The following is a 23,788-nucleotide window of genomic DNA, read 5'->3' as shown; positions in this document are numbered from 1 at the left end:
AAGGATTGAACATGGATTAAAAATTACTCTTTAGGTTCTATGATGCATAATTATGTGAATGAAGTGTTTCATCCCTTGAACTAATAATGCCTTCTGAAAATGTACTGTTGTCAAATCTCAGGCATATCTTTCTTTAAATGCTATTTCCCTACCCAACACTCATCATGGGTATAAGAAGAAACAAGATAAAAGTGAAGATACATTACTCAAAACAAAATTATCACATCCCTCTTAGACCTCTTCAGTTGATTCCATTCTGGTCACTTGCCCCAGAATCTATACTTTATAATTCACCTGGTTATATAGCTAATAAGTATATTTAGTATATGTATATAATCTTGTATATTATAAAATACTATTTTATCATCGTTAGCTATTCAATAAGCATTTACTGATTGCCTACTATGTGCCAGGAGCAAAGCCTACAAAAACAAAACAGCAAGTGATGCATCCTTAAGAAACAAAGTGAGGGGCCGGGCGCGGTGGCTCAAGCCTGTAATCCCAGCACTTTGGGAGGCCGAGACGGGCGGATCACGAGTTCAGGAGATCGAGACCATCCTGGCTAACACAGTGAAACCCCGTCTCTACTAAAAAATACAAAAAAACTAGCCGGGCGAGGTGGCGGGCGCCTGTAGTCCCAGCTACTCAGGAGGCTGAGGCAGGAGAATGGCGTAAATCCGGGAGGCGGAGCTTGCAGTGAGCCGAGATCCGGCCACTGCACTCCAGCCTGGGCGACAGAGCGAGACTCCGCCTCAAAAAAAAAAAAAAAAAAAAAAGAAACAAAGTGAGAAAGAATCAAAAAGTAATATGAAGTATTTATCATTACTTATTTGATCATGGTAAATTCTGTGTAATAAAGTACTATGAAAATTCAAAGAATGAGCAAAGGTGGTTCAGGTCAGACCTCTCAATTCTATTAATTCACATCTACCCTGAAGCAAAAAGTATTGATTTTACTTAAAAGAAAATTTGTTAATATATTACCTTAGCTGGTTATAGCCAACCAGAGAGCATCAGTAATAACAGAAGGAGTATTACTGGAGTGAAAGCATAGCATGGTAGTTAAAAAATGTGCATTCTAGAACCACATGACCTACACTGGAATATTAGCTCTGCCATTTACTAACTGTAGCACCCAAACAACTTCTATGTGCCTCAGTTTCCTCATCTATAAAATAAGATGACTAATAAAACCTATTTGGTTGTGCAGTTCAATAATAGCAATTGTTTGTACTAGTAATTAAACTACTAAGTTTAATAGTAGTAATAGTAATAGTGAACATCTACTTCACAGAATAGTTGAGGATTCAATGAGTAAATACATATAAAGCATTCAAAATGCATGACTCCTAATAGATGTTCATGAAGTATTAACAATGCTAACAAAAAAATTATTGTTGAGATAATGGAACCAACGGCCTCATTACTCGTTTTTGGACTGCATTATTTTCCAACTTAAGTAGTTTTATAAATCATGAGTTAATTCACTATTATTAAGGACAGATATTCTGGAGGCAGCCTGAGTTGAAATTTGATGTCAACACTTACTATGTGCCCTTCTCCCTCAGTTTCCTCTTTTATAAAAGAAGATAACAAAAAATAACCTATATCATAATATCGGTAGAGTTTAATAAGCTAATAAAGCACAAGAAAACCACCTATTAGGCAGTACTTAAAGACTCAACTATCATTCTTTTTCTTGCATATGACTGAACCAAGCAGCAGGGTAGGACTTTAGAATAAACAAGAATTTTTCAGGTTAAACACTGCTTTTAGTAATTTACAAAATACTCTCTACAAGAAAACTACAGCAACTTGTCACTGAAAAAGTACAGCACATTTTTAGCTAAAGAATCTTATGTAGCAATACACAGGCCATGAAACCAAAAGGAAAACAAACAGCAAGTTGATCACTTAGGTGGAAAACAGCACTACACTAAAAGGAAATCATTAGACTTGGATTTCAGCCCAGCCTTTGATTGATGCTAACTTCTCCTGCCCTCAGTCTAGTACATCACTTCTGCAGGTTTTGGCGATTCCTGTTTGCCATAAGACATACATTTAAGGTAATTTTTAAAGGAAATAAGGATGGCAAAGGAAAAAACTCACTATCGACTTTGAAAGACTTTTCATGGCTAAACAAGCAATCTGAAATGCTCCCTTAAAATAGATAGGACTGCGAAGACTACATCTCATAGAAACACACCATTCAAAGCACGTGCGAAAGGATTCTCAAAGGCAGTATCTGTAAACACACAAAAACGACAAGTAATAAAGCTGTTTTCATTCAAGTTTACGAAAAAGCCCACTAAATAGGAAAGCAAAGAACACAAACCACACCTCCGGGTAAAAGCCGAGGTTACCACGGGCTTTCACGACGACGAACCTGATGCCTAAATTACCTTTTCCAGCATCTTCCGCTCTCTCTCTAGTCCAGCAGCTTCAAGCTGTTCTTCCTCTTCGAGCATGGCCGGGGTAATCACGGCAGTGTCCAGCTGTTCAACCATTGCTGGAGCCTGGGAGCCTGACGGGAGAGAAAGCTTCCAAATTGCAGTTTTTAAAAAATTACTAACTACTCAACTCCAACATGAAACAGCCCTTCTCCCACCCGAGATGCACTGGAGCACAAGGTGAAGACCCAGGGGACGCCAGCATCACCTCTCAGAAGACACCGTAGGTCTTCGCAAAGTCTACAAGTGCCTGGACCACAGTTTACAACTCGGGATGCTCAGTTCCCTATGTGAAATCTTCACCGGCATGCTAATATGTGCAATTCCGGGGTCTCCTCCACTCACCGTGGCAGTTTCCCAACCCTCTCTTCCTCCTCAATCCCTGCCCGGGTTCGGCTCCCTCCCCCAAGCTCCGCCGCAGTCTCCATGCTTGCCCACCTCAGCCCCGCATGCCGCCACCCGCGCCCGAAAGATGGTTCTCCTCACTTACCGCAGCTGCCCGCGGGCCGTTCCGCTGGCATGCCTGGACACGCACCCGGGAACCAGGTCCCCTCCACTCAGCGCCTGCAATGCCGCGAGCTAATTCCTCACAGCCTCTGCCGGCTCAGCCTTCTCGCCAAATCCCCCGCCAGGGAAAAAAGCGCGCTTCTACTTCGCGGGAAAATCCTGTCATCTCGCGATACGTTACATTCCCCGCCCGCCCTCCAGCCCCGCTGCGCGAGATTTGGCGCAGCTTGCGGTTTTCCTCACACTGACCCGTGGCGACCGTGAGCCTGTACCCGGACCTCTGCCGGGAGGAAACTGGGTCCTGGTGCCGAACTCAGCCTGTAATTATCCTTTGAGACTGGGCGAGGCGGCCGATCGTGGAGGACCCAGTTTCCTCACATAACTGATGGTTCCGAACTACGCAATTAAAATTTGATAGCGCTGTTAATACTTTGCAAGGCGCCTTCACACGTTGGCTGCTGTGATCGAGCACCCCCTAGCCCGTGATCCTATAGGTGGAGAAGTCTGCGTATCCGCACAAGGATGTCAGAAACGTTTTTATAGGGCCAGCCTCGCCGCACCCGCAGCGCGCGGCTCACATCTTGAGTGAAAATCCCCCAAAATGACCAAGAGGAGGGCTTTTTTGTGGGTGGGACCGGAGAGAGAAGGAACAGGATATTAAGATTATGACTGGGTTAAAGAAAGCTGTTTAGGGTAAGGGCGAGCTGAAAGCAGTGATGGACCAAGCGGTGTGGCCAGCAGAAGGAAGATTCAGGAAACCAAACAGGATTCATTCATTCGAGTGGGCAGTGAAGGAAGGAGTGGAGCTTTTCTTGCCCCTGGTTTTCACTTCAGCTTTCAATTCCTCCTTTTCTTGTTTGCATTCGTTTTCAACTATTTCCTTTGTCTCCCTCTCCAGAGCTCCCTTTCCCACCTCCAATTTCTTAGGACGTATGGCATTAAATATACCTGCCATGTAACCACCTGTTTCCTTCATTTTGACTTCCCAAAACTTGTATGATTGTGTCTGCACAAAATTTAAGAGTTTACCGGCCGGGTGTGGTGGCTCACGCCTGCAATCCCAGCACTTTCGGAGCCCAAGGCAGGTGGATCACGAGGTCAGGAGTTGAAGACCAGCCTGGCCAAGATGGTGAAACCCTGTCTCTACTAAAAAATACAAAAATTAGCCGGGCGCGGTGGCAGGCGCCTGTAGTCCCAGCTACTCGGGAGGCTGAGGCAGAAGAATCGCTTGAACCCGGGCGGCAGAAGTTGCAGTGAGCCTAGATCGCGCCATTGCACTCCAACATGAGCAACTGAGAGAGACTCCGTCTCAAAAAACAAAAAAGAAAGAAAAAAAGAAAAGAAACCTAGTCTCTATATTTTATTTTATTAAGATAGGGTCTCATTCCGTCGCCCAGGCAGCAGCGTAATGGCGCGATCTCTGCTCACTGCAATCTCCGCCTCCTGGGCTCAGTTGATCCTCCCACCTCAGCCTAGCAAGTAACTGAGACTACAGGTGCACGCCACCACGCCGGGACATTTTAGTGGTGGACATTAGCCCACACCAGGCTGATTTTTGTTGGTTTGGGGTTTTTGTGCGTTTTTGTGTTTTGCTAGAGACGGGTTTTCGCCATGTTATCCAGGCTGGTCTCGAACTCCTAGGTTCAAGGGATCCTCCCCCCTCGGCCTCCGGAAGTGCTGAGAGTATAGGCGTGACACATTGTGCCTGGCCCCTACAAAAATTTCCTAAATTAGCCGGGTGTGGTGGCGGGTGCCTGTGGTCCTAGTACTTCGAAGGCTGAGGTGAGAGAATCACTTGAGCCCAGGTGGTCGAGGCTGCAGTGAGCTGAGATTGTAACACTGCACTCCAGCCTGGGTGATACAGCAACACTTTGTCTCAAAAAAAAAAAGTCCTCAACATACTGAGATGGAGTAGGGATCCCTTTCTCTAGGGGCCTGTGGGCCCCCCAACCATAGGAATAAAGGAAAATCTTGAGTTGCTTCAAGGGAAATTCTAGGAACCTAGCTAGCCCTGACAGGTAAATAAGCAACTTGATAAGGAAGAAGGTAACAGTAGCCTAAAACAATAGCCCAGGAAGTTGGATTCAGGAGATGTTTGGTTCCGCTGTTAAAACTAGGGGTAATATCTTTTTTTTTTTTTTTTTTTTTTTTTGAGGCGGAGTCTCGCTCTGTCGCCCAGGCTGGAGTGCAGTGGCGCGATCTCGGCTCACTGCAAGCTCCGCCTCCAGGTTCACGCCATTCTCCTGCCTCAGCCTCCCGAGTAGCTGGGACTACAGGCGCCGCCACCACGCCTGGCTAATTTTTTGTATTTTTAGTAGAGACGGGGTTTCACTGTGTTAGCCAGGATGGTCTCGATCTCCTGACCTCGTGATCCGCCCGTCTCGGCCTCCCAAAGTGCTGGGATTACAGGCTTGAGCCACCGCGCCCGGCCTAGAGGTAATATCTTAACACATGTCTCTAAGATGTTTTTTAGAAACCCCAAGCCCCACCAAACACATCTGCTGGCACTCTGTTGCCTCATCTGTTCTAAATTTATTCCTAGGGGCCTGGAGGAGGTCACACACACAAGCAGAGCTAGTGTTCTTTTCCGCTGATCCCAAATCTTTGTTTTTTAATTTTTAAAAATTGAGATGGAGTCTCACTATATTGCCCAGACTGGTCTCAAACTCCTGGGCTCAAGCCATCCTCCCACTCAGCCTCCCAAGTCAAAGGGAAAGAAATTTTGGGATTACAGGCACACACTACCACACCCAGCTCGCCAATTTTTAGACAAAACTTCACCTCCTGAACCAACTGCAAATCAGAAAATCTTTTAATCCATCTATGACCTGTTCCCCAAGCCCCATTCCCCTACCCTTTGAGATGGCAGTCAAAACAATGCAGAGACTCCATGTATTAATTGATGACTTTGCCTGTAATTTCTGCTTTCCTGAAATTTACCCCTGCCTTTAAAAATCCTTACCTGCAAGCCATCAGGGAGTTTGGGTCTTAAGCATGAGCTGCCCCAATTCCTACCGCTGCAAAAGCTCAGTGTGGAAGTCTTGTCTTTCTGAGCCAGGCGAGTGGACCAAAGTTCAGTTCTGTAACAGTACCTTATGTTAAATGGGACAATTTGAAGCCCTCCAATCAGACCCTGCCAAGCCAACATTCCTAAGTCTTTTCCCTTGCTCTCTGGTCCCTTAAAATTTGCCCTAGACCCTAAATCAGGGAGACAGACTTGAGCCCACTCCTGTCTCCTTGCTGACCACTTGCAATAAAGCCTTTCTTTTCTCAAAGGCAGGTGCCATAGTTATTGGCTTTTGTGTGTAATGGGCAGTGAGTCCATTTGCTTGATAACATTTTTACTCCTAGTTCATTCAATATTATTTCAAGATAAAATGTAGCCTCTATTAATAGCTACTCTTAAATCCTATCTCCTTCTAATCTAAAGCATAGCTGTCCATTTCATTCTACTTAAGATTTGCTTTGTTATGTTTTGAGACAGGGTCTTGCTCTGTTGCCCAGGCTAGAATGCAGTGGCACAATCATAGCTCACTGCAACCTCAAATTCCTGGGCTCAAGTGATCCTCCCACAACAGCCTCCTGAGCAGCTAAGTCTACAGGTACATACCACTATACCCAGCTAATTTTTAAAATTTTTCTGTAGAGACAGGGTTTTGCTATGTTGCTCAGGCTGGTCTTGAACTCCTGGGCTCAAGGGATCCTCCCACCTTGACCTCCCAGAGTATGAAATAACAGGCATGTCAGAGCATGAGCCACATTACCCACCACCCTCACTCTACTTAAGATTTTTGGGGCTGGGAGCGGTGGCTTATGCCTGTAATCCCAGCACTTTGGGAGGCCGAGGCGGGTGGATCATGAGGTCAAGAGATCGAGACCATTCTGGCCAACATGGTGAAACCCATCTCTCCCAAAAATACAAAAATTAGCTGGGTGTGGTGGTGCACACCTGTAATCCCAACTACTAGGGTAGCTGAGGCAGGAGAATCACTTTAACCTGGGAGGCAGAGGTTGTAGTAAGCCAAGATCGTGCCACTGCACTCCAACCTGGTGACAGAGCGAGACTCCATCTCAAAAAAAAAAAAAAAAAAAAAGATTTTTGCCCTTTTACCAACCTATCCTCCAAAATTTCTTTCCCTTTGACTTTTGAAACACGTTTTATGGGGTTTTCCCTAATGTGCTGAAAAACCTTTCCTTGTTCCTTCTTTTGAATTCTGATATGGTTTGGCTGTGTCCCCACCCAAATCTCATCTTAAATTGCAGCTTCCATAATTCCCACGTTATGGGAGGGACCCAGTGGGAGATAATTGAATCATGGCGGCAGTTTCCCCCATACTGTTCTTGTGGTAGTGAATAAGTCTCACGAGATCAAGATGAGATTGATTTTATAAGGGGAAACCCCTTTCGCTTGGTTCTCATTCTCTCTCTTGCCTGCCACCACGTAAGACATGCTTTTCATCTTCTGCCTTCTGCCATGATTGTGAGGCCTTCCCAGCCACATGGAACTGAGTCCTTCCGTCAAGCCTCTTTTTCTTTATAAATTACCTGGTCTTGGGTAATTTATCGGCAGTGTGAAGATGGACTAATACAAATTCAATTGTGGTCCACCTCCCTAAATCTTTTCTCCATTCATTGTTTTTCTCTAGAAACTTTCTTCCTTGGACCTTCTGCTCTATGGGCAAGGGAGAGAGAGAATTTGTCCAAATACACAAAATGGAGTTCAAGAAAATCTCATCTGATTCTCAAAGAACAGACATCTCAACTGACATCTGGCCCCACACTTGCTAATAAAAGTGCATTGGTGCATTTCCTGGCACGTCTTTGCCATTGTGCAAACTCTCCCTTCAAAGTGGCTGTGAACACGCTTGTTCATTCACTTTTATTTAAGAGTCTACATTTATTTTGGGGTTTTTTTTTTTTGCTTTTTTTAATGCCTCCTGGTTAGAAAGAATGAATAACACCTCCTATTGATTGCCTAACAGGGTTACTATAGTCAATAATAACTTAATTGCACATTTTTAAATAACTTAAGGAATATAACTGAATGGTTTGTAACTCAAAGGATAAATGCTTAAGGGGATGGATACCCCATTTTCCATGATGTGCTTATTTCACAGTGTATGCCTCTATCAAAACATCTCACATACCCCATAAACATATACACACCTACTATGTACCCATAAAAATTAAAAATAAAATTAAAATGCCTCCTGGATACTAGGAACTATCATAGGAGCTGTACAGCAATGAACCAGACAGACTACATCCCTGTTGATATGGAACTTATATTCCAGGAGTTGGGGTGAAGAGGGAAATTGTGAAATATTAGAATAGGGTGGCATGAGAGTGACTGGATAGTTATTTTAGATTGAGTAATTGGGTGTCTGAAGAAGTGATAGGCACTTTTTTTTTTTTTTTGGATGGAGTTTCGCTCTTATTGCCCAGGCTGGAGTGCAATGGCGCAATCTTGGCTCACCGCAACCTCCGCCTCCCAAGTTCAAGCAATTCTCCTGCCTCAGCCTCCCAAGTAGCTGGGATTACAGGCATACGCCACCAAGCCTGGCTAATTTTGTATTTTTAGTAGAAATGGGGTTTCTCCATGTTGCTGAGGCTGGTTTCGAACTCCCGACCTCAGGTGATCCACTGCCTCGGCCTCCCAAAGTACTGGGATTACAGGCATGAGCCACCACACCTGGCCTAAGTGATAGGCGCTTTAAGCAGAGAACCAAATGCCAAGAAGCTAGCCAGCCTGGGGGAAGAGCAATCCAAGCAGAAACTACAGGTATACAGAGAGTAAAGCAGGAATACACTTGGGCATGTTTGAGTATCAGAAAGGCGGCCAGCATGACTGAAGCCGAATTGGCAAGGGGGAATGGCACAGAAAGTCAGAGGCAGACCCTCCAGATGAGGCACTGGGGATTTTCTTCTAAGTATGGTGTTACAAGTTATTTTTCCCTACCCACACAAAATGTCTTCCTCTTATAGAATCCTTTTCATATTAATGTGCATAACCATCCATCCAATCACAGAAGTCAAAACAAAACCAAACCCTGGTTCCCTCTTGAGTAGATAGCCCCACTTCTGGCCTACCTCACAAAGGAAATAATAGCTACAAGACAGAAGTCCCCTTTCAGCTTACCAACGTCAAATTTACAAACCCATCTGCATCCCCAATACCTTTCTCACTCTCTCATCTTGTGCTCTGGATCCAACTCCCTGCCGCCTATTCAGAAATTATTTTATATTAGAAATCACTATTCCCTCTTTTTTTTTTTTTTGAGACGGAGTCTTGCTCTGTCGCCCAGGCTGGGGTGCAGTGGCCGGATCTCAGCTCACTGCAAGCTCCACCTCCCGGGTTTACACCATTCTCCTGCCTCAGCCTCCCGAGTAGCTGGGACTACAGGCGCCCGCCACCTCGCCTGGCTAGTTTTTTGTATTTTTTAGTAGAGATGGGGTTTCACCGTGTTAGCCAGGATGGTCTCGATCTCCTGACCTCGTGATCCACCCGTCTCGGCCTCCCAAAGTGCTGGGATTACAGGCTTGAGCCACCGCGCCCGGCCTATTCCCTCTTTTTAAAAGATAAAATCTTACTCTGTCGCCCAGGCTGGAGTGCAGTGGTACCATCATAGCTCACTGTAACCTTTAATTCCTGAACTCAAGGAATCCTCCCACCTCAGCCTCCAAGTAGCTGGGATTACAGGCATGAGCCACTGCCCCCAGCTGGAACCTCCTATTTCCCTACCAACTATTATCAGTTCTCTCTTCCCCTTTAAAGCTTACTTTTATAATTATCTACACTAGCAATGTTTAATTCCTTGCCTTCCACTGATTCTTCAACCTTCTGATTGCAACATTCAGCATACACCAAAGTAGCCCACTAAGGTTTAATGACTTCGACGCTGCTACGTTTAATGGACATTCTCAGTTCTTATTTGAACCTCACTGCAACATAACACTGTTAATCACTCCTTTATGGAAACACTCTTGTCCGTTGTCTTTTCTGATCCCACATTCTCTTGATATTCCTATTCCCGACTTTTACTAGTTCATTCTCTTCTACCCAACCTTTAAATGTTTAACTTTCCTAGTGAACCAGAAACTGAGTTTCTGGTCAATTGCATAATATCTACAATAGAAAAAAATTTAAATGAAAAGGTAAGTTCAGTGAGGAGTGGATCAAAATAAAAACAATCCAATCATCCATATCTACCATAGGGTAGTGATATGCACTATTTTAGGTACTAGCACTTCAGCAGTAAATAAGGCAACGTTTTTGACCTCAGAGTTTACACTGTAGTGGAAACAACAGACAACACTATAAAACAGTGTCAGTTGGTGATATATAATAGAAACTATAAAGAAATATGAAGCAGAGTAAGGTCATGAGAATAGAGGATAGATGTTTAGAGAAAAGTCCTCTGAGGAAGTGACCTTAAACAGCGGTATAAAGTATAAGCCATACAAAGACCTAGACAAAAAAACACTTCAGAGGGAAGAAGGATCTCAGGTAGATAGAAGGTTGACAAATTGAAAAATGGCAGTAAGTCCACTGGTGCCTACAGGCAGAATGTTTATAAATTGTAGCTGAAACTGGAAAGATGTGTAGTGACCAGATCAAGTAGGACCATGGAGACTAGGATAAGAGTGTGGATTTTTATTATGAGGAATGCCATTAGAGGATCTTGAGCAAAAAAATGAAATTGACTTATACTTTTTTTTTGAGACACAGTCTTGCTCTGTCGCCCAGGCTGGAGTGCAATGGCGTGATCTCAGCTCACTGCAGCCTCCACCTCCTGGGTTCAAGCGATTCTCCTGCCTCAGCCTCCCAAGTACCTGGGATTAGAGGCACTCACCAATGCCCAGCTAATTTTTGTACATTTAGTAGACACAGGGTTTCACTATGTTGATCAGGCTGGTCTCAAACTCCTGACCTGAAGTGATCCGCTACCTCAGCCTCCCAAAGTGCTGGGATTGCAGGTGCGAGCCACCATGCCCAGCTGATTTAGACTGTTTAAAGGTAATAAAACATGTAATCTAATTTAAAATTTCATAAGATGTGTTTGCTTTTCAAGGGTTCACATAAGAGGCTTTTTTGTTGCCTAACTTCCCCCAATTTTTGTTTGTTTGTTTTTGAGATGGAGTCTCGCTGTGTCACCCAAGCTGGAGTGCAGTGGCACGATCTCGGCTCACTGCAAGCTCCGCCTCCCAGGTTCACGCCATTCTCCTGCCTCAGCCTCCCGAGTAGCTGGGATTACAGGAATACGCCACCAAGCCTGACTACTTTTGTATTTTTAGTAGTAACGGGGTTTCTCCATGTTGGTGAGACTGGTCCCGAACTCCCGACCTTAGGTAATCCGCCCGCCTTGGCCTCCCAAAGTGCTGGAATTACAGGCATGAGCCACCGCGCCTGGCCCAATTTTTTTTTTTTTTTAATGTTTTTGAGAAAGGGGCTCACTCTGTTGCACAGGCTGGAGTCCAGTGGTGTGATCACAGCGCAGTGTAGCCTCAATGCCCCCGGGCTCAGGCAATCCTCCTACCTCAGCCTTCCAAGTAGCTGAGACTACAGGCACATGCTACCATGACCAGCTAATTTTTAAATTTTTTGAAGAGATGGTCTTACTATGTTGCCCAGGCTAATCTGGAACTCCTCAGATCAAGTGATGCTCCTGTCTCAGCCTCCCAAAGTGCTAGGATCACAGACATGAGCCACCGCGCTCAGCTGTGACCAGAATTTCAAGCTTTGCTTTCTGCTTTTATACCATTGTGTATAGCATTATGCCTGAGGATGAAAAATGAGAACAAATATACCCCATTGTAGTCAATTTCATATACTCCTTCAAGTCTATATTCATTTATCATTTACATATTTATTGTAAAAATGATTTTTCAAATACATTGCAATAGTACAAAAGTCATTTTACTTTAAATTTAATAAAGTTAGTATTGTTTACGTAAATTTTCAAATGAAACACTTTCATAATATAATTTTAAGTCAAATTTCCTTGTGTTTACTAGAAAATAAATCAAACCTACAAAATAAAATGCACATAAGCAGATTCTCATTAACTGAGATCAAGGGATGATCAATATGAACAGCAGAGTATCTGGAAAGAAAGGCAATTTTGGAATTTCCCAAGCCTTTAAAACTTTATGTAGACTAACAAAATGTTAAGAGGCAGTGCTTGGCAATAATCAGGGCTTAAGAAATATAAGTGTATTAATTCAAATTTCCCACTTTTGCAACTACACTCTTACCAAGCAAACAATATTTTTAAAGAGCAGGGCTTTCTCTGGAGTGGTTAGTTTCCCTGAAATCTTGGATTTCATTTTAGTTTTTACATGTTGTAAAGCAGTGAATTTCTAATTAATGAAGTTTTATTACAGTTGAGAATATTCTAGACAATGCTTGTCAAACAGCAAAATAATATGAATTAATACAAAAACATTTTTTCCTCTCAGAAGACTGTTTTCTGACACTATCAGTTAGTCATGACAAATTTTAATTTTAATGTAACTTACTGTCCAATGCTACCTCGCACTTTTTTGCCTCTTTTTTTTTTTTTTTTGAGACGGAGTCTCGCTCTGTCGCCCAGGCTGAAGTCCAATGGCGCGACCTCGGCTCACTGCAAGCTCCGCCTCCCGGGTTCACACCATTCTCCTGCCTCAGCCTCCAGAGTAGCTGGGACTACAGACGCCTGCTACCACGCCCGGCTAATTTTTTTGTATTTTTAGTAGAGACAGGGTTTCACTGTGTTAGCCAGGATGGTCTTGATCTTCTGACCTCGTGATCCTCCTGTCTCGGCCTCCCAAAGTGCTGGGATTACAGGCGTGAGTCACCGCGCCCGGCCTTTTTGACTCTTTTTTTATACTAGTCTCTGCTGTCTGAATACACTCTTGGAATATAAAATAATTTTATCTTACCCAAACAAAAACAAAATGAAAAGTAAAAATAAATCATATGACATTATGAAGTAAGATAAATTATTTCATGATTATCTGCTTTAGAATTATACCCTTCAGTAGTATAGACTCTAAAGAGTTGACAGGCCTAGGTCAAAATAACATTAGTTCCTAAGCTACAAGTAAAGCTATTATCTTGAAGTCAGAGATTTTGAAAATGTCAATGTCCTTTTGCAAATGCTACCTAATTTTATAAAGTCAAACAAATATACTCAAAGGTCACAAATGCAATAGACATCAGCAAAAGCTGACTGTAGAAAACTATGCGAGTTACCGGAGTCTTCTAACAGCATTTTTTTTTTTTCTAACAGCATTTAAATAAGGCAATGTAGACCTGGACTAAAGGAACATTAAGTAAGATATATATAGAGAGAGTAGACAAATGAAACACATATTAAATTTCACATTATTTTGAGTATTTTAGGAAAAGGTTTTTTTAATTGAAAATATACTTTAACAATAAAAACAAAAACTGCCATATACTGACCATGTGAATTATCACATATTTCCTACATACTGGTCTCAAGAGAAGATACAGTACAATATTTTAGCTGCCAGTACTGCCAGTCTAAAAAGACTGAAGGCTTAGTGCATTCCTTGGAAGACAAATTTGGCAAACAAAAACAAAAATTATTTCCTTTTTTTCCTTGAGATGTAGTTAAATAAAACAGATATCCCCAAAGTAATGAAGACTCATTTCAAGTAATTACTCAGCTTACCAGTTTTATTTACACAGTAATTGTTATGAGTGGTTTTTAGTGAATTCCTTGTATTTACATTTTATATACACATTTATACTTGAAAGGTAAAGAAACTGTACAATAATAAAAAAAAATAAGAAAAAGAAACATAGTAACTTAGGTCCAACTGAGGAAACAAATACATAAAAGTATGATTAAATTTAGTTAGGTAGTATAAACTGAATGAGATTACTGCCAGAGGTTATATTCCCTCTATCAGGGATACCAATACCAAGGAAGTAGTTACTGGAGTTAAAAGGTCATCCTAAAACCTACTAAGACCATGGCCCCTCCTTCAATATTTTATTGTATTACCAGTTTCCAATAAGTAAGTCCCTATAATAGCAGTTACCTTTTGAGGGTTCTACTAGTAGTCCGTAGACTAGAATGACCCATGGGGTAAAAATATATGGGCACCCTAGGGTCCCATACTCCTAAAGAGGCAGTCACTACACTAACAAGGATCCCAGGCTTGTTAGTTTGAAAACTATATAGCACTAACAGAAACAGTGTGCTTAAGTGCTGTTTCAAACTAAACTGCAACAAAAAAAACACTGTAAATCTAACTAAATGGCATGTTATATAGCCATCACTCATAACACTCAAGTGATTTAGATTCAAATTTAAACATAATAGGACAATAGCAATATGTCATTAGAGATCAGAGATCTCTGTCAATCAGATATAGCCTTGCCACCACCTAAAGATCCGTTCGCTGCCTCATGTATGGCTCTAGTAGCAGTTCCAAAAGACAATGCATTCACTCTTGTAAGGACAATGTCAATTGTCCTGACATTGTTGTTGGCTACATTTAACCTATTCTATGATATGGTACTAGAGCTCAAGAAATACATCAAGCCAGATCATTCTGTTCAGACCTTCCAAGGGAAATGTTCCTGGACAGCACCTGACTGGGAAAATGCTATTAATGTTGCTATAAAACACAAAATAGTAAAAGCAGCATTTTCCCCAATTTACTATTCAGTGAGAAAGCCAAGCAGAAACCCAATGCAGCACATTGTGAAAAGTTTCAATGTTCTATTTTCAGCAGTTAAGCCAGGCATACTACCTCCTGCATCTGACCTGGATCCTGCTCTGGACTTCAAGGAAACATACAACTGATTAGCAGTTCAAGAACTCGACATAAAAATAATTCATGCTATGTTCCAATTGGAGGGTCATGACACTGTTGGGCCCACAGGCAAAGCATTCATAAGTCAATGTACTTTAAGCTCACATCTACCTTTTTGGAAATGACTCCCTATGTTACAATGAAAAAATTCATCAAAGAATGATTCAATCATGCAGCACTACTTCCTAGAGTTGGCAGGGAAATCCATGCATTTCTTGGCGGATGAGAGAAGGCTGATTCAAGAACACAGTGAAGAGACGCTCCCATTCCTCAAAGTATTTCGCCTCTATGGGCATGAGGATTTAGCATGTGCTAAGTTCCCAAACCTATGCAAAGTGGCCAATGTGAGGAAGCGGAAGTTGGATAACTCATTCAGGGCTACCAATCTTCCAAAGAGTCACTATCTAGACTAGCAGATAATGAGGTAGATGAGGCAGTATCAAGACCTTCCTTGAAGAAAGCAATGATGAGTAAAGAAGATGAGGATGGGTTATAGGCAGCATTTAGAGTAACATGTGAAGAGATTAAGATGGCACTGACAGATAAAGGAACCAATAACCAGACTAATCTCACACAGCTTCTTCAGGCAATTGAATCAAGGGCTAGGATGTAGACTTAGAAAAAAAAATTAACTTTACCTTTTTCTTTTATTCTTATTTCCACTGATTAAGAAAAGTTATGCATAGAGTTTTACAAGTCACAGATTTAGCTACATATTAGATTTCAAATTTCAAACTGGAGTTAACAAATTTTGTTTCTATGGGCAGTGGAAGAATTTTAACTAAAAAATATGAAGTCTTGCCAAGTAGCATGCTATTTAAAAACTCTGAGGATTCATTACTTTTTACTCTTATCACTGAGAAACATCATATATATTTTTGGACTTACTCTCAAAGTCAAGTCTTCAATCCATTAAAGTGCAAAGAACTTTCCTTCTACCAGTTACTTATAGTTTTCTTAATGTCAAATTACTAGATGAATAATTTGTTACACTAGAACCAGAACGGCTAAAATTCTCTGAGTGATAGGAATTCCTTAAGGAAGACAACAAATTTCCCTTAAAAAACAAATGGACACGATACTGTGGAAAAACATCTAAACAAACAATAAACAATCTCCCACCAACATTTCCATTTCCTGGGTAACTCAAATTTGCCTCAACTTGTGAATGAAGATAAATGACATCTTCAGTGACTTAAATTAATTTACAATCAAATTTGTTTATTACTGGTCTATAATATCTTCAAAAGGTCAGAACTGGAAACAATGTCTGTACTATAGTACTTTGGAGGTTAACAATAGTATTTAACAATCCTACTCTAGCCTCCAGAGTATCTTTGTGGTAACTGTTACAAAACAAAAGATGTAAAAATTTGAAGTATCTCCAAAGCTATTTTAAAAATTTATTGCATTAAACTGTTTACTCCAAATTGTGGAGTATAAACTCACCATTTAAACTTTTTCCTTTGAAAAATGACTCTACCTACAAAATAATAGTTTAATACTGACAATAAGTTATTCATTTCATTTACTTCAGCCATAAAATGTAAAATCAGCAGTCTTCCACCTCTTGATTCTTTTAGATATCTCCAACATTTTCTTCCACGCCTTTTACATAGGAAACAAAACCCTTTATCCAAAAACCACATTTTAGATGTCAATTAGTCTGTCAATTTTGAAGACTAGCTTTTCAAAGCAGGACTACTGTTCTTGTCTCCTTCTTTAATATCCTTCATTACAGATGCAAAGACCTGAAAATTATATGAAATCAAGATTAATCCTCAAAAACTACCACCCAGATTAAAGAGATTTAAATAACTATAAATGGGAAAAAGCTTTATTATACTTAACTCTGTCCCCTGAAAGTGTGCCATTCTCAAATCCTCTTTATTTTTTTCTAATCGTGAAATACGATTATATTCTAATTTTTACCAATTGCCAAATATTCTGAAATTACTATTTGGTAACTAACATTTTCTGAACAAATAAGATTGTGAATTTAATAATGCGAATCGTTTATATCATTCATGGATTAAATGATACTGCTATCCTTTTATGTCACTTAACTTAGATTGCCAATACTTTTACTTTCCTAATAAGTTAGGAAAGACTACTTTCCTAACAAGACTAAAAAGCCAGGACCATACATTATATATTCTTTCCACTACAAACCCTAGTACACAGCAGGTATTTAATATATAAAATTGTTGTCTATTTGAAATACCAAAGTAATAACTACTCTGGCAAATAAATGACTACGGTGGGTTGTACTTCACTAAATTGATATTATTGGACCTAAATAAAATAAAGCCCGGCCGGGAGCAGTGGCTCACGCCTGTAATCGCAGCACTTTGGGAGGCCGAGGTGGGTGGATCACGAGGTCAGGAAATCCGGACCATCCTGGCTAACACGGTGAAACCCTGTCTCTACTAAAAATACAAAAAATTAGCTGGGCGTGGTGGCATGTGCCTGTAATCCCAGCTACTTGGGAGGCTGAGGCAGGAGAATCGCTTGAACCCGGGAGATGGAGATTGTACCTAGCAGAGAACTCACCACTGCACTCCAACATGGGCGACAGAGTGAGACTCTGTCTCAAAAAAATAGATGAAATGAAATGAAATGAAATAATGAAATACTGAAATGAAATGAAATAAAATAAAATAAAATAAAGCCCTAGGTTTGGATAGCTGAAAAGTGGGCAATTTGATTTAAATTCTTGCTTCTTAGAAGTCAAAAATTATTTTTAAAAGACATATTTTTAAGCACTAACATTTAAGAAATACATAATTTTTTTACAATAAGTCAACTGTTTTAACACATCTGTTAGAGAGAGGAAAATGTCACTCTACCTGAGTCCATTTTTTGGTGCTATTCTGCATCTGAATGGCTGCAATACAACTGAATAGCTTTTCCGATGTGATATCTTCTGGCAATTTAGTTAGAAACTGCGCTATATGAATAAAGTCCATCTGCAGGAGAATATCTTCATATAATCGGAGGATTCCTAATCCAGTCCTAAATAAAAATTCTTCCCCATCTCTGCAAAATACATCCCAGACTCGACAGGCCAGATCAAGTGGTAGTGATTTGCTATATAGTGTGAAGATCCTAAAATTAGAGGGAAAAATGGTCACTGAAATTTTTCATTCATTGATTCATTTACTCAGTAAGCAGCTCTATAAAAAAAGAACAGTGTTTATTAGGGATAAAAAGGCAAATAAAATATGGCTTTTCCCATCCTGGCCAACATGGTGAAACCCCATCTCTAGTAAAAATACAAAAATTAGCCGGGCATGGTGGCACACGCCTATAGTCCCAGCTATGTGGGAGGCTGAGGTGGGAAAATCGCTTGAACCCAGGAGGCGGAGGTTGCAGCGAGCCGAGATCATGCCACTGCACTCCAACCTGGCGACAGAGTGAGACCCTGTCTCAAAAAAATAAATAAATAAAATAGCCTTCCTCCCTCAAACTTGAGTAGCGGGAAATTAAATAATAAATAACAAAAGTATGTGAATTTACAAGCTTATGTAGAGGAAAGGCCTAATATCTACTAGAGTGGTAGAACAGTCTGGTAGTTAAGGGTATGAGCTCTGAAATCAGAATGCCTGAATTTGAATCTTGAATTTGCCACTTATTAGTTGTGTTACCTTAAGCAGGATAGCTGTCTTTACTGTGCCTCAGTTTCTTCATTAGTAAATTATAAGAAAACTATCTACCTCTCAGGATTGTTTTAAAAATTATAGTAGTTAATAAATGTAAAAGTGTTTACATCAGTGTTTGGCATGTAAGAAATGCTAAATAAAAATTAGTTATTATTATTGTATGAAGAACCCAAATATCATCTTTTAGTCACCTAATATAAACCCAAAATCTGACTTCTCTCTTTTCTCTTCCCCTTGCACAAACATCCATTGTTTTGTTTTGTCTTTTTCCTTCCACCCAGCTTTATTTACTACTTCTTTTGAAGCATGTATACCTTCCCACAGAACCACCAAAATGGTTTTTCCCAACCTTTCTGACAATGTCTGACCATGTAATTCTTTATCCAGTGGTTCTTTGGGAGGCATTCTGGTTGGGGGAAGTGAGGAGAGTAACTATTACAGGACTTGTCTTGAAGTTGCCTTGGTAAAGAAAGGGCACAATTGTTTACACTGATTGTGTGTTTATTTGAGGTAGTGCTGATGGGATTTGAGGAAGGGAACTAAAAGCTTTCTCACAAAAATAATTTTTTAAAAAGTCCTTTTACACTGTCACTTATTCATTCCTATCCCACAAAAATGTCTCTGGGATTTGTATATAATAAACTCAACACAGACATGAAACAAAAGTCCATCCCTACTTCTTAAATTACAAACACATATTTAATTATATGACAAAAACCACTTTTGATAGTACAGAGACTATACTCACTGTTCAAAATGAGGAGTGCCTAGTCTCAGGTTCTAGTACACAGTACTTACTCTTCATTAGTTCTCTCCTGTCCCCTACATCAATTGTGATCCTGCTATCCCCCATGCTCATACTTCTCAAGACTGACAATGGAGGATTTTTTTTTTTTTCCTTCTTAATGGAATTAGTATTTTAACTTAGATCTCAGTCCCGTATTAAAAAACCCTTCTCCCATTTTCTTGGGTCCTTTCCTGATTAACTCTAATGCTCTTGGGGGACGGAAAGAGAATACATTGAAAAATAACTTAATTTTTCTTTCTTTTTTTTTTTTTTATGGAGTTTCCCTCTTGTTGCTCAGGCTGGAGTGCAATGGTGAAATCTCAGCTCACCGCAACTGCCTCAGCCTCCTGAGTAGCTGGGATTACAGGCATGTGCCACCACACCTGGCTAATTTTGTATTTTTAGTAGAGACAGCGTTTCTCTATGTTGATCAGGCTGGTCTCAAATTTCCAGCCTCAGATGATCTGCCTGCCTCAGCCTCCCAAAGTGCTGGGATTACAGGCGTGAGCCACCGCACCCAGCCAATAACTTAATTTTTTTTAAAAGCCTAAATTAGTCGGGTGTGGTGGCTCATGCCTATAATCTCAGCCTTTGGGAGGCCAATGAGGGAGGATTGCTTGCATCCAGGAGTTAAAGACCAACCTAGGCAACATAGTGAGACCCCATCTCTATAAAATAGCAAAAATTAGTTGGGTGTAGTGGTGTGCCTGTAGCCCCAGATACTTGAGAGGCTGAGGTGGGCAGACTGCTTAAGCCTGGGATTTTGAGGCTGCAGTGAGCTGTGATCATGCCACTGCACTCAGTCTGGGTGACAGAGTGGGACCCTGTCTCAAAAAAGTTAAAAAACTAAAAATCCTAAACAAAAGAAGATCTGAAAAGACATTTGACCAATGCCATTACTTATTTTTCTACATTAAAGCTTAATACCATTTACATGAAGCCCACTGGTTGTGAACTGTTAAGAATTAAAGTTTAAATATGTCATCTGTACTCTTCTCGCCTCCTCAAATTATCCCTTGAATACCATGCGAATTCTTTCTTTTGTGTGTGTGTGTTTTTTTGTTTTTTTTTTTTTTGGAGACAGTCTTGCTCTATTTCCCAGGCTAGAGTGAAGTGACAGGATCTCGGCTCACTGCAACCTCTGCCTCCCGGGTTCAAGCGATTCTCATGCCTCAGCCTCCCGAGTAGCTGGGATTACAGGTGCCTGCCACCACACCTGGCTAATTTTTGTATTTTTAGTAGAGACAGGGTTTCACCATGTTGTCCAGGCTGTTCTCAAACTCCTGACCTCAGACGATCCACCCACCTCAGCCTCCCAAAGTGCTGGGATTACAAGTATGAGCCACCTGTAATAGGATTACAAGTGTGAGCCACTGCACCCATGCATATTCTTAACAATAACCTGTCTTAAGATCAACTGCTCCATCTCTTTGGCAAAATTCACTCCCCATTCTATAATCTACTGGGTATTGCTTGAAAGGCAAACTCTCCAAGTTAAAACAAACAATTTTCAACAGAAGAGATGATAAAAGACATTGGTGCCTAAATAAGGCATCATTCTTCTATCAGAAAACTGGATACATTTATAATAGGTACAAAAATAATAAGGAGTAAACTTAGGAGTAAATTTTTTTTTTTTTTTTTTTTTTGAGACGGAGTCTCGCTCTGTCGCCCAGGCTGGAGTGCAGTGGCCGGATCTCAGCTCACTGCAAGCTCCGCCTCCCGGGTTCACGCCATTCTCCTGCCTCAGCCTCCCGGGTAGCTGGGACTACAGGCGCCCGCCACCTCGCCCGGCTAGTTTTTTTTTGTATTTTTTTTAGTAGAGACGGGGTTTCACCGTGTTAGCCAGGATGGTCTCGATCTTCTGACCTCGTGATCCGCCCGTCTCGGCCTCCCAAAGTGCTGGGATTACAGGCTTGAGCCACCGCGCCCGGCCTAGGAGTAAATTTAACCAAGGAGGTGAAAGACCTCTACAAGGAAAACACTGATGAAAGAAATTGAAGAGGATACAAACAAATGGAAAGACATCCCATGTTCACAGATTGGAAGAATTAATATTGTTCAAATGACAATACTACCCAATATAATCTATAGATTCCATACAATCCCTATCAAAATTCCAATGACATTTTTCACAGAAATAAAAAAAAACTATCCTAAAATTTATATAAATCCTCAAAAGACCTCAAACAACAAAAGTAATCTTAAGGAAAAAAAAAAAAAAGGTGGAAACATTGGACTACCAGACCTCAAAATATACTGCAAAGTCATAGTAACCCAAACAGAATGGTACCGGCATAAAAACAGATACATAGAAAAATGGCACAAAATAGAGAATCCAGAAGTTAATCCATGTATCTTTAGCCAACCGATTTTTGACAAAGGTGCCAAGAACACTAATTCAGGAAAGGACCGTCTCTTCAACAAATGGTGCTGGGGGAAAAACTGGATATTAGACCCCCACTTCTCACCCTATACAAAAGTCAACTCAAGATGGATCAACTATCTAAATGTCAGACACAAAACTATAAAACTATCAGAAGAAAACACAGGAGAAATGCTTCAGGACATTAGTCTTAGAAAAAATGTTATTAGTAAGATCTCAGAAGTATAGGCACCAAAACCAAAAACAAATGAATTCCCATTTGCAGATTATATCAAACTAAAAAGCTTCTGCACACCAAATAAAACAATCAATACTGTAAAAAAAAAAAAAAAAGAAAGAAAAGAAAAAAGACCCCACAGAATGAGAGAGAATATCTGCAAACTATTCATCTGACAGGAAATTAATAGCCAAAATATATGAGGAACTTAAACATCTCAACAGCAAAAAAAAAAAAAAGCCAGGCACCATGGCTCATGCCTGTAATCCCAGCATTTTGGGAAGCTGAGGCGGTGGATCACTTGAGGTCAGGAGTTCCACACCAGTCTGGCCAACATGGTGAAATCCCATCTCTACTAAAAATACAAAAATTAGCCAGGTGTGGTGGTGCACACCTGTAGTCCCAGCTACTTGGGTGGCTGAGGCACGAGAATCACTTGAACCCTGAAGGTGGAGGTTGCAGTGAGCCGAGATCGCGCCACTGCACTCCAGCCTGGGCAACAGACAGTGACTCCATCCCACAAAAAAAAAAAAAATCCAACTAAAATATGGGCAAATGATCTGAACAGACATTTCTCAAAAGAAGATATACAAATGACCAACAAATATAATTTTAAAATGCTCAACATAAAAAGCATCAGGGAAATGTAAATCAAAAGCATAATGAGGTATCCTCTTACCCCAGTTAGGACAGCTATTATCAAAAAGACAAAAAATAACAAATGCTGGCAAGGAGGCAAAGAAAAGGGAACTCTTATACATTGTTGTTGTGAATGTAAAGTACAGCCACTATGAAGAACAGTATGGCGGTTCCTCAGAAAACTACAAATAGAAGGAGCATATGATCCAGCAATGACACTCATGGGTATATACCCAAAGGAATTCATATCAGTGTGTTTAAGATAGGTCTGCACTCCCATGTTTATTGCAGCACTATTCACAATAGCCAAGATATGGAATCAACCTGGGTATCTAACAACAGATGAATGGATAAAGAAAATGTGGTACATACACACAATGGAATACTACTAAGCCACAAAAAAGAATGAAATCCTGTCATTTGTGGCAGCATGGATAGAACCAGAGGACATTATGGTAAGTGAAATACTGCATGTTCTCATTCATATGTAGAAGCTAAAAAATGCTAGTTGCTCTCTTTTTCTTTCTTTCTTCCTTTCTTTTTTTTTTTTCTCGGAGACAGGGTCTGGCTCTGTCGCTCAGGCTGGAATGCAGTGGTGCAATGTCAGCTCACTTGAGCCTCCTAGGTTCAAGCCATCCTCCTACCTCAGCCTCCCAAGTAGCTGAGACTACAGGCATATGCCACCATGCACCATACAGCTAATTTTTGTATTTTTTGTAGAGACAGGGTTTCACCATCTCGCCTAGGCTGGTCTCAAACTCCTGAGCTCAAGTAGTCAGCCTGCTGCAGCCTCCCAAAGTGCTAGGATTATGAGCATGAGCCATAGCATTGGCCAGCTAATCTCATAAATGTAAAAAGTAGAACAGAGGATACTAGAGGCTGGGAAGGGTAGAGAGAAGGAAGAGATAGGCTGAAATTTGTTAAAATATACAAAATTACAGCCAGATAGGAGGAGTAAGTTCTAGTGTTCTATAGCACTGTAGGGTAACTATAGTTAACAATAACATACGGTTTCAAATAGGACAACTATACTGAATGTTCCCAACACAAAGAAATGATAAATGTTTGAGATGATGGATATGCTAATTACCCTGATCTCATCACTATACATTATATGTACACAAACATCACTATGTACCCCATGGATATGTACAATTATTATGTGTCAACTAAAAAAAATTTTTTTTAATTTGAAAGAATGAAAAGAAAAAGAAATCTTATTTTAATTCCATTAAACCACATAGCTTAAGAAATTAACTTTTAGAAAATGCAATATACATTGTTACGTTGTTGCAATTATGTTTTTTG

General features: G+C 40.7%; 2 protein-coding genes across 10 annotated transcripts in view; both read right to left on the bottom strand.

Annotated features, from left to right (window-relative positions):
- HELLS (helicase, lymphoid specific) overlaps positions 1 to 3,538 on the bottom strand; it is a 54,939-nt gene extending 51,401 nt beyond the window's left edge. For 7 of the 9 annotated variants that reach the window (XM_025397267.1, XM_025397262.1, XM_025397263.1 and 4 more), the window contains exons 1-2: positions 2,941 to 3,538; positions 2,403 to 2,524 (exon numbers count right to left, since the gene is read on the bottom strand). Coding sequence is in view for 6 of the 9 variants with exons in the window: in XM_025397262.1 (XP_025253047.1) it covers positions 2,403 to 2,524; positions 2,941 to 2,971 (153 nt within the window). In the remaining 3 variants the exon portion in view is untranslated. The remainder of the gene's footprint in view (positions 1 to 2,402; positions 2,525 to 2,940) is intronic. The other 2 variants (XM_025397264.1, XM_025397266.1) reach the window with 2 other exon arrangements.
- A 10,085-nt stretch (positions 3,539 to 13,623) lies between these two features.
- Positions 13,624 to 23,788, bottom strand: part of TBC1D12 (TBC1 domain family member 12) — a 150,765-nt gene continuing 140,600 nt past the window's right edge. Inside the window, exons 12-13 of the mRNA XM_025396932.1 lie at positions 17,639 to 17,897; positions 13,624 to 16,540 (exon numbers count right to left, since the gene is read on the bottom strand). Coding sequence (XP_025252717.1) covers positions 16,472 to 16,540; positions 17,639 to 17,897 — 328 coding nt within the window. The 3' untranslated portion in view covers positions 13,624 to 16,471. The remainder of the gene's footprint in view (positions 16,541 to 17,638; positions 17,898 to 23,788) is intronic.

Source organism: Theropithecus gelada, chromosome 9, assembly GCF_003255815.1.
Source record: "Theropithecus gelada isolate Dixy chromosome 9, Tgel_1.0, whole genome shotgun sequence".
In the NCBI taxonomy this organism is placed as follows: domain Eukaryota; kingdom Metazoa; phylum Chordata; class Mammalia; order Primates; family Cercopithecidae; genus Theropithecus; species Theropithecus gelada.
The sequence above is the reverse complement of the archived record's forward strand: the minus strand, read 5'-3'. Positions and strand labels throughout refer to the sequence as shown.